At 31.9% G+C, this 10,869-nt stretch overlaps 1 protein-coding gene across 6 annotated transcripts; it reads left to right on the top strand.

The window, feature by feature from the left end:
• The first annotated feature begins 281 nt into the window (after positions 1 to 281).
• Positions 282 to 9,826, top strand: LOC124832786 (fimbrin-2-like). 6 transcript variants are annotated; one of them, XM_047307077.2, is made up of 15 exons: positions 282 to 473; positions 594 to 694; positions 975 to 1,145; positions 1,852 to 2,093; positions 2,177 to 2,348; positions 3,129 to 3,167; positions 3,377 to 3,445; positions 3,526 to 3,642; positions 4,354 to 4,565; positions 5,963 to 6,121; positions 7,168 to 7,367; positions 7,497 to 7,654; positions 8,161 to 8,257; positions 8,817 to 8,908; positions 9,484 to 9,826. In XM_047307077.2, exons 2-15 carry the CDS (start codon positions 608 to 610, stop codon positions 9,667 to 9,669), a joined length of 2,001 nt encoding a protein of 666 aa, XP_047163033.1. In that variant the 5' UTR covers positions 282 to 473; positions 594 to 607; the 3' UTR covers positions 9,670 to 9,826. The 6 variants fall into 6 exon arrangements, with proteins under 6 accessions (XP_047163033.1, XP_047163029.1, XP_087951633.1 ...); XM_047307073.2 differs by having other exon boundaries at positions 585 to 694; XM_088095507.1 differs by having other exon boundaries at positions 575 to 694.
• Positions 9,827 to 10,869: the final 1,043 nt, after the last annotated feature.

The following is a 10,869-nucleotide window of genomic DNA, read 5'->3' as shown; positions in this document are numbered from 1 at the left end:
AAAAAAGCAACATTTCCAACTTTCAAGCTTCGATAACTTCACTTAAAAAACATCACTCGGAACAGTTGAGATTAATACGACAACTTACACTGATGTAACTGAAACAAAGGGCATCCTCAATACCATGTTTAAACTTAGACATGAAAATTTGAAAAAAAAAAAAGAAGTCTTTTTAACGGGCAACACCATAAAGGGTCCCACCCCAAATGTTTGGAGGTTCAAACTTAGGACATTATAGTAATAATAATTTGAATTTTCTCACATTTTCTCTCTCTTTTAGAACAACTTTGAACTCTGACAGCTCTGAACTGTCCCATGGTGTTGGCATTGGCAACTCTTTCACTTCACACACACACCTTACTTTCTTTCTTCATTTCTACAACCACACTTGAACCAGCCTTTTTAAGACCAAAGTGAGAGAAACATAGAGATAGCAAAAATAAAAAAAATAAAGCAAGAGTTGGATTAAATAGGTACTATACTATTGCATGACATAGATGCATTGGTACATTTAACAACACTTTCTCTTTCTCTCTTCTCATTCAGCAATTCTTCATTTCCCATATTGATTCAGCACTTTGTAGTTGGAACAGAAGAAGTTGAAGACATGTCCGGCCACTGGGGGATTCTTGTTTCAGATCCATGGCTTCAGAACCAGTTCACACAAGTGGAACTACGCAGCTTAAAATCCCATGTAAGTTCATCTTGGTTAACGTTTTGTTACAGTTTTTGATATTGCAGAGAATTGTAGACGAATATGACAGATGTGAGTACCCCAAAAGCCTTAAAGTCGTGGCCAAAATCGCGTTCACTAGCCCTGTTTTATAACCTTGATCTTGGTTGAAATCCCATTGTGGGGTGTGCAAGAAAATATTTGAATCTCATGTTTTTGTTGGAAATAATTGATTTTTTATGTTGTTGTGTAAATTGGGCTTCTGGGTCATGTGATGATCAGTGTGTGTGTGTTTGTGTAGTTCATGAGCATGAGGAGGGAGAGTGGGAGGCTTGTGATTGCGGATTTGGCTTCGAAGATGTCAAGGTTGAAGGTGGTGGGAGAGAATCTGAGTGAAGAAGAGAGAGCTTCTTGTGTGAAGGATTTGTATCAAAACACTGAGGATGAAGTTGATTTTGAATTGTTTCTTAAGGTGAGTTTTATTATGTCATTTATATTTGCTAATCATCTTTTCAGGGTGATGGATCTTGTGGCTTCTTTTTGAATTCTGTATCTGCACTATGCATCGCCTTATTCCCTTTTGTTTTTTTATCTTCGATCCATCTGTTTTCATGGTTTCCAATCTTAAATCTATTCAATATCACTGAAATGGTAAAAAAGAAAGAAAATTACTTTGAACTAATGTTTTCTGTTGCGTCAGAACCTGATGATTATTGAAGGGCAGCTTATTCATTCTTTATTTAAGTGCTATAAAAAAATGAAGTAAAGTAATAAAATGAAGATTACATAGAAAAATATGTGTGGTTTTGATTTTCCTTGTTTGAATCCTTCATTTATAGCATGTATTTTTGACAATCCAAACACCAATTGCAAGAATAAAAAGAAAGGTTCGTATGGATAAAAATCTAATCCAAAGACACTTTCATTTCTAATAACTTTTTCACCAATTTTCACTTTTTCTTCCTTCCTTTTGCAGAAATAATTTGCATTACAGTTTCCATTTTTACTATGTAAATGTGTAAACTAACTATATTACGGAGTATTGAAATTGATTAAGCTTAGAACTGTTCATCTCATAGAGAGTAGAAAAACATTAGAAACATACTATTGGAACAATTTCATTTACTATGGTGAATTCAAATTCTGATCCAACTGGAATAATGATGCAATGATGACAGGTCTACTTGAAACTCCAAGCTTTTTCAAATTCTAGAACTGGAAGTAGTCCAAAGAATGCCTCAGCTTTCCTCAAGGCAGCTACAACCACATTGCTTCACACAATTAGTGAATCTGAGAAAGCATCATATGTAGCACATATAAATCACTATCTTGCAAAGGATGAGTTCCTTAAGAAATATCTTCCTATTGACCCTTCAACCAATGAGCTCTTTGAAATTGCAAAAGATGGTGTTCTTCTTTGGTACTGCACATATTCCCACTTGCTTTACCAGTTTAACTGTTCATGAAAATTTTGCTTTAAAAGCCAGTTACATGTTGTTGCAGCAAGCTTATCAATGTGGCAGTTCCAGGGACCATTGATGAACGAGCGATCAATACGAAAAGAATACTCAATCCATGGGAAAGGAATGAAAATCACACACTTTGCCTCAACTCTGCTAAAGCAATTGGATGTACAGTGGTTAACATTGGCACTCAGGACTTCATTGAAGGAAGGGTATGTTTGTATTCCTTTTAGTTTTCACCCTTATTAGCATCATTATTGCGGCTGTGTACAATGCAGAAACACAAAATTTAAGTTTAGATTTTATTAACAAATGAAATCCTTTGCTTGGAAATTTGAAATAGGATTTTTTATTTTGGAACCAGTTTCTTCCTTCAGAAAGTTATAAAAATATTGGCGAAATCTGATCAGAATTATTACATTTTCTTCCAACTGTTTTGCAGAAAAAAGACATTCTCAAACGAGTTTTCCCTTTATTTTAATGATTCTAAACACAGGCAATTTTAATTTATGATATGCTACAGTACTTTACAGTCTAGTCTTCTATTTTTTTTCAGTGTTCCTGAGAAAAAGGGACATTATGATGATTCATTACTAAATCTATTTTATTATATTGGACTCAGAAAGTTTCTGCACAATTAGATTTAATCTCATTTGACATAATTCTGCTTTACTAGCTAGCATAGTTTATATTCACCGTAGATTCATGTTCTGCTGGTCTATATGAAATGAAGTTTTCTTGAATTAAAGAGCTTAGAAATTCTTTTAAGAGACCCCTATGTCTAACCTATGCTGAACCAGTAGATAATAATGACAAATTGTTGAGATGTTTGCGAACTGAAAAACAAGATGCATGTGAAAAGAATACGGTCAAGATTAATCTGTTTGATAAGTGAGTTGATCAAGAGTTTTTGATATTTCTGGATTAGTATTTGATCATAGTAGTAATTTCACAGTGAAGTGAGATCTAATTGTTTTTTGTTCCCATTTCAGCGTCACCTGGTGCTTGGGGTGATTTCTCAGATTATTAAGGTGAACAATCATTGTTTGTACATGATTTTATGATTTCATTTGGTTTATGTATGTAAAACATTTGCATTGTGATTATGAATGAGTTCTAGAATGTTGTTATTTAAACTATGCTTTCTAATTTTTTATTAGTGAAATAATGGTGACTGCATAATGCATGTTACATTTTGTGGTGCCTTCTTTTGACATTCCGGATGGTGGTGATAAATTAGATACAATTATTGGCGGACCTTGATCTGAAGAAAACTCCTCAGCTTCTTGAGTTGCTTGATGATAGTAAGGTAACTTACTTTCTTTCATTATCTTCTCATATTGTCATTATTTATTGTATATGTTACCTTCATATTTTTCAAATTAACAGGATATGGAAGAGTTGATGAATCTACCACCAGAAAAGATCTTGTTAAGGTGGATGAATTTCCATCTGAAGAGAGCAGGGTACAAGAAGATTGTCACTAACTTCTCCTCTGATGTGAAGGTAGCTGAGTTTTTCTTATTTTGGTGAAAAATACTTGTTTTTATTCTCTATCTTTTGCTTTGGACAATTAGCACCACTGTTCATTCAGTACTATTTGAATGCAAAAGTTGTGCTTTGTTCATTTCCTTTTCAATAAGAATTTGATCATTTGATTTAGGAAGTGCAATGTTGTAATTTCCTCAAAATCATTTTTAACTTTTAGAAAAATTCAACTTTAAATAGAACATAAATTATTTGCAAGTAGTGTCTCTGAACATAATTCTTTAGTCCCACTGTCGTAGAAAAATTGTAAAGCTAGTGACATTTCGGGGTGGTTGCAAATTTTCAACTTTTGGTTTTCAAATGTTAATTTCAAACAACATATGTTAGGCTAAAATGGATTGTAATTGGTTTTAAAATCAATTTCAAAACACTTTTAGCCTCCCTAGGTTAGCATCTCCTAGATTTGAACCCTGTTGGTAAAATTTGCTTTATTTGTTTTAGCCTACTTCAAGTGCATACATGATACATCTATTGTCAGGTGTAGTAATAACTATTAATTGTCTACTTTTTATTTCATTGTCAAGTTCAAAAACAGGAACACTTTAGTAATAGGAAATACAGGAAAATTATAACTTGAGTCAGTATATAGGTATTAATTATGATTGAAGCTTCTTAATGCATTTCTTGTATATAGCTGCTTATTGAACCTTTATGGTTCTGACCTTGTAGGATGCTGAGGCTTATGCACACCTTCTAAATGTTCTTGCACCTGAATACATCAATCCCTCCACATTGGCAGTTAAAAATCCCTTTGAGAGAGCAAAGTTAGTTCTAGAACATGCTGATAAGATGGGTTGCAAGAGATACTTAACTGCAAGAGACATTGTGGAAGGATCTCCAAATCTTAATCTTGCCTTTGTTGCACATATTTTCCAGCATAGGTGAGTGAGAATAAAAATCCTCTTCACAAACCTTATATTGTTATTCATTTCAAGTGTTTCATTTTGGGTTGTTGGTGGATAAAGCCAGAAGAAATAGAACTTAATCCCTGGCGTTCAAAAACTATTTGTTTTTATAAGTGGTTATTTGTTAATTTGTATAAATGTAATTGATTATGTCTTTAATACATTATTTTATACCTTTTATAGATAGCCATTAGGAATCCTGACAAATACTCCTTGTAAATAGGAAATCTCCTATAATCTCTCCTTTATTTCATATCTCTTATTGGAGTCTCTCACATTAATGTAAATATATGTTATGCCACCTATTTAAGAAAGGAGCTCTGCAAAATACAAGCAAACTTTTTCAAACAAAGAAATCGTGTCATATATTATACTCTCTTTTGCCTTGATATTTTGACATTATTTTGTTATTGACTTGTGTCAATTATGCTATTATGTGTGTTTGGATTAAAGTTGGCAAAATATTGGATTAGTTTTCATTTCGTTATTAAGTTTGCAGAAGGAACCTTGGTCTTGCTTTTATGGAAACATGGTTTCACATAAAAAGAGTATGCAAATGTATTTTTGAGGATAACCAAACTGAGTTTATTAAATAAAACTAAGTTTGGAATACCCAAAAAGGAATTTAAGGTCCTTAGGACCTGTTTGGTTAAAGAAGCTAGTTAGGTCTTACTGAATAAGTTCTTAGAATATAAGCACTTATTGAAATAAGCCAAACATGTGCAATAAGCAACTATACATGAGATCTTACTGAAATAAGCTGAAAACAAGAATGCATGCATATATCATATTTTCTCCCTAACACTCACACAAGTGTCTTGCAGAAGATAAGTCAATAAGTTGTAAATAAATAAGCTTTTTCCAAATGGGATATTACTAAATTGTGAATACAGAAGTAAAGTTTTAGAATGTAGAGAAATGATTACTTGTTTTATGATGGGTCTTTAAAGAGGGAGTTTTAACTGGGGAGACAACAACACCAATGAGACCTTAGTCTGCTTACATAAAAAATTGACACCACTTCCAACTAAAAACCTTAAGGCAACGAGTTTATGGGTCTTGATGGTGCTCAATATTTTCATTTCTACTCAATGTGAACTTAGATTCACACTTGTATTCCCAATATTTTATTTTCTAAAAAGATCACTTTCTAAAGATTCCACCGCTCATATGCTTGTCAATAGGATCACTAAGTGTTTGTCATTGTAGTTATCTTTATTCATCTGTTTCTCTTATTTTATCCACTTTTGACTATGAATCGATTACCTATGTCTGCTCTGCTTTCTACGCCTTATAAGTTTCAATAGTATAAACAATTTTTCGTTTTGGTTTCTGAGAAATATATGTTAGCTAATACAATTTCTCTCTTGTAGGAATGGACTTTCAGCTCAGACAAAACAACAGATGTCTCTCCTTGAAACATTTCCAGATGATACTCAAGACTCTAGAGAAGAAAGAGCATTTCGCCTTTGGATGAATAGCCTTGGAAATTCAACATATATCAATAATGTCTTTGAGGATCTCCGAAACGGGTAGAATATCTTTTGTATTTTTACAAGTTCTCTTGTTTATGTTATATATATATGCTTGAACTGGTTCTGTTAAAAATTCTTGTGTAGAATTGAAACTACTAGTAAAACACATCTGATGGAATAATTTTTCCTTTATTATAATTTTTATTCGCTCAGCAGTTCATATAGTAGTTAATTAGTGTAATTCCTTTTGTGTTGTAATTATCTCGGCATGAAGAAAATAGTCTCATGCTTTTTTGTTTTCAATTTATGAAACATCGATATTCCAAAAAGGAAAAAGGATAGGAGTCATACTCATTTTGGATATGGATATTCCTCATATATTTCCTTCACCATGTCTCCAAAAAGTATTCAATCCTTTTTATTTAATTTTTAACTTTCTCTAAGATATTTCTCATATACATGAATACTTGTTCTGGATACATATCCAAAAAGTATCCAATTTTTTTCATTTGATTTTTAATTTTTTCTAAGATATGTTCTTCCATCATGTAAGAAGAATTGAAGTACATACAACTCTGTTCATTCTTTGAAGAGAAACAAAATCGATACAAAAATGGTGATGAAAATTGGGTTTTTTTGCATTCCAATCTTCAACTTTTGTCTAAAAAAGATGAAAGGTATAATAGTCCCAGAAAGGAGACAAGGTAGTGAGACACTAGTGAAGCATGATCTGGTTGATAATGGTTGAACTTATTGGCTATTATATAAAATCAATACTTGTTTTTAGTTCTATCATTTGTACAATTAGCCAAGAATGATTATGGTGTAGGGAGAAATTATATTTTTTTTTGTTATGATCACAAATATCATTATGTAAAATGTGATCACAAATAAGAAATTATCAACATCTCCTTTTTTATTCATATGATGAATATTTTCTACTATTTTGCAAACACAACCTAAATTTTGAAGAAATTCTCTCTTATCTGATCATGTGTTGTACTAAGAATTTGAGCTTCATTTGAATATAGTTTGTCTTTATTTCAATTTTTCTTTTGAACTTTGATTATCCACTGAGTTGGATTGATGTTGTTTCTTTGCAGGTGGGTTCTTCTTGAGACTCTTGACAAGGTGTCACCAGGGATTGTCCATTGGAAGATTGCCAACAAGCCTCCAATTAAGATGCCATTTAGAAAAGTGGAGAACTGCAACCAAGTTGTGAAAATAGGGAAACAGCTTAAATTTTCACTGGTAAATGTTGCTGGAAACGACATTGTGCAGGGAAATAAAAAGTTAATACTAGGTAGGTTGATTTCCAAATTATGTGTTTGTTACTTACATTTGTAGTAAAGCCCTTAATCAATTGAGCATACTCCATTCAACTCAATGTTCAGACAGAGATTCTAAATCAAACTCTACTTGATGTTTTTAGCTTATTTGTGGCAATTGATGCGATACAACATTCTACAACTTCTCAAGAACTTGAGATTTCACTCTCGTGGGAAGGAGATAACTGATGCTGATATTTTAGAATGGGCCAACAGCAAGGTTAGCAGCTCCGGAAGTCAAAGCCGCATGGACAGTTTTAAGGTATTGAATTCTTCCACTTGAGCTACTATCAAGAAATTTTGTTAATGTTGAATGCTATCAAGAAATTTTGTTAATGTTGAATGCTAAGTTTTGAATTTGATGCTGGCTTTGTGAAGAAGCATTCCCACGTGTAAATTTGGCACCAGAAAAGACTTGAGAATAGGGTGATTGGTAAAATTGCCAAAAACAGCTTTTCTTAGCATATTGCAGTGAACAAAAATTGCTTAAGCTAGTGATTTTATCTGTGTTTTGTAGCGAACATTGAAATACTGCTTTAGATATATTTATTTCATGTAAAGAATCTGAATTTTCCTCAGTTTTTTAAACTTCACAATATTGTGGTCTAAGCTGAACATTGAAATACTGCATAATTTTGAAATCACATGATAGCATTGCCAAGTGTTCAAAATATTTCCTTTCTGGAAAATATTCTTGCAGCTATATTTCATTTTTTAAATGATTACAGAATAAGTTCATTAAGTAATTATTAAAATTTCAAATTTCAGGATAAAAGTTTATCAGATGGAATATTTTTCCTTGAGCTTCTAAGTTCAGTGCAGCACAGAGCAGTAAATTGGGGTCTTGTAACAAAAGGAGTAACCGGTATGTTATGTTTTCTCTATACTCTTTCAATATTGAGCTCATTCTTCTTTCATAATAGCCTCTTTTGCTTTCTTTCAATACTTTTCTATTGACTTCATATCATGTGAAATTGGTGGTATGAGTTTTGATGAGAGGCATTGGCTGTGTGTTTGTATAAGTAATACCTTTACCAGAAAAATTTGGATCTGATAAATGTGAAAGTTCTTAAGATTTTGGTCAAGCATAACTTATGATAAAGGGGTGGATCAACAGTTAAAAAGCTTGAATTATTCATTGTGATGTGATTGAGTATCATGCATCCATTTTTGAAAATTTTGATAGGCAGATAGAATAATATCCTTTGGTTTTGTGCAATATATTTTATGTTCTTGACTTGATCCATGTTGAACACGGAATTTCCTTAAGCTGAAGTTTTCTCATGTCTGCCAAATGGAATGAACTTCAAGTGTCTTCACTGTCAATTACAATGTTGTTTGGGAACATTTTATGCCCTTTCAAAATCCTTATCTTTTGTCTTGCTTTACATTCCTATAACTTTTGTATTACATGGTTCATGCAGACCAAGAGAAAAAGATGAATGCCACCTACATTATCAGTATTGCAAGAAAGCTTGGATGTTCTATATTCCTGCTTCCTGAAGACATCACTGAGGTAGTTTTCAATCAATCCTTTTACCAGTGCACATTTAGAGAATTTCTTTAAAAATAACAAATAACATTTCTAACTAGTTTTGGCTGTTTTCTTTTAGTCTAACTTCAATGCAGTATATGTGTAAAGGATTTTGTACAATGTCAACAAAACTAGAGTGAAAGTAAATAATATAGCCAATTCTTACATATAATACCATCCAACACAACCATGTAAGATGAATTTGTTGACATTCAGAATAACATTCTGAAGACAATCTAATTTCTTTTACATTGTATTGCATAAAAAGTTAATCTCAGACATTTTATAGCAGATAAATTTGAATGTATGTAAAGCTCTTTTGTTCTGTAATCCAATCACAGATTCTCATTCATGATAATATTGTTGAGTAATACTACCACTTTTGGTCAAGTGGTAGTATAAAAATCTTTGTATTGATGGTGTATAAAATTCAACTCTTTTTTTACTCATATGGTGCTTTATTATTGGATGACAGCATAAGAAAAACCCTTTCATCATGAATATATTATAATAAAATATTTGCATTGCTTTATGACAATGTTGGTACATGATTTCAGGTGAATCAGAAAATGATTCTGACACTAACAGCTAGTATAATGTCTTGGTGCTTAAAGCATCCTCATGATGAAAGAACAGTGGGAACTTCAGATAATGAGAGTGGGAGCCAATTGGAAACTACATCAAATTCAACGCTGGATGATTCTGCATCTGATTCATCAGTAGATGAAAATGGGAACATGTAAATGTGTATATATATATATATATACACACTATGTCTTGAGTGAACTGGTTTTATACATATAATATATATATATTTGAACCACTCATTTTAGTTGATCAGAAGATCAATGTATGACACTAGGTAATTTAATGGTTTCAAAGCAAATTTTATTCAATCAACTTTGTAAAATAGTGTTTTTTTTTTTTCAAGTTTAGGACGTCAGTTTTTCTGGTTCCGCTTACGAAAGGAAAACATGGGTAATTGTTCCTGCACCTCCCTAAATTCCTCCTAAATCTCTGAAGAAAATTCCGATCTTACACTTTTCAGATTATGTATTTTAAAAGTTATTTTTAATTTTTGGATTGCACAGTTACGAAGTTAAAATGACTGGACTGTGTAATCTGGAAGTTAAAATTAACAACTTAAAGAGAATTAAAAAAAAATAGCTTTCGGATTACATACTTGTGAAGTCATTTTTTACTTCTAATTATCTAATCCGGAAGTTTTTTTAAGGAAAACCATGGCTTTTGGAAGCATTAGTTTTAGGATTGCATAGTTTGAAAGTTGTTTTTATTTTCAAAACTGACTTTGGATTGTGTAATTTAAAAAAAAAAAAAGAAATTCTTACACAGGATTGTAGAGGAAAATTTATGTAGGTGCAGGAAGAAACTACTGAAAGAAAAAAGCACTGATTGTTCACATAAATATTATATCATCATAAAAAGATTTGAGTGTAACCTACAAACGCTGCACACACTGTTGGGACATTTGCAAGTAAGCATTGGATTGGGACGCAACCTATATACAGATGTCGCAACAAATCTCTTAATTACGTGTTCGGTTATGCAAAAAGAAAGAGAGCAAAAAGCTTAATTGGCAAGTTGGAAGTCAATGTCAACTTTTGATTTATTATTTTTGAATATCTTTTTAATGTATTTTAATAATGTATATTTATATTAGTTTATATTTAAATATTAAAATATTAAAATAATAAAAATAAAAAATTTTAACTTTAAGGATATAATTGAAATTAAAAATAATTGGGGAGGTGGAGGGAGAAGGCTGTGGAAGTGGAGGGAGTAACACCCAAATTTGTTTGGGTCCCGATATTTTGACAATTAATTTTTAACACTTAAACACCACATGTCAGTATTTGATTGGCAGTTTCAATTTTTCTTTTTGATAAGCCACAAAATTAGAAACCTCTCCAATAAACACTGCC

This window comes from Vigna umbellata, chromosome 7, assembly GCF_029865625.1.
Source record: "Vigna umbellata cultivar VRB3 chromosome 7, Vumbellata_1.0, whole genome shotgun sequence".
In the NCBI taxonomy this organism is placed as follows: domain Eukaryota; kingdom Viridiplantae; phylum Streptophyta; class Magnoliopsida; order Fabales; family Fabaceae; genus Vigna; species Vigna umbellata.
The sequence above is the reverse complement of the archived record's forward strand: the minus strand, read 5'-3'. Positions and strand labels throughout refer to the sequence as shown.

Excerpts from the sequence above, each read along its gene's own strand:
- LOC124832786 (XM_047307077.2), top strand. The coding sequence starts at position 608 with ATGTCCGGCCACTGGGGGATTCTTGTTTCAGATCCATGGCTTCAGAAC. Across the intron at positions 3,643-4,353 it reads ACTTCTCCTCTGATGTGAAG|GATGCTGAGGCTTATGCACA; the intron begins GTAGCTGAGTTT and ends CTGACCTTGTAG. Across the intron at positions 7,655-8,160 it reads GCCGCATGGACAGTTTTAAG|GATAAAAGTTTATCAGATGG; the intron begins GTATTGAATTCT and ends TTCAAATTTCAG.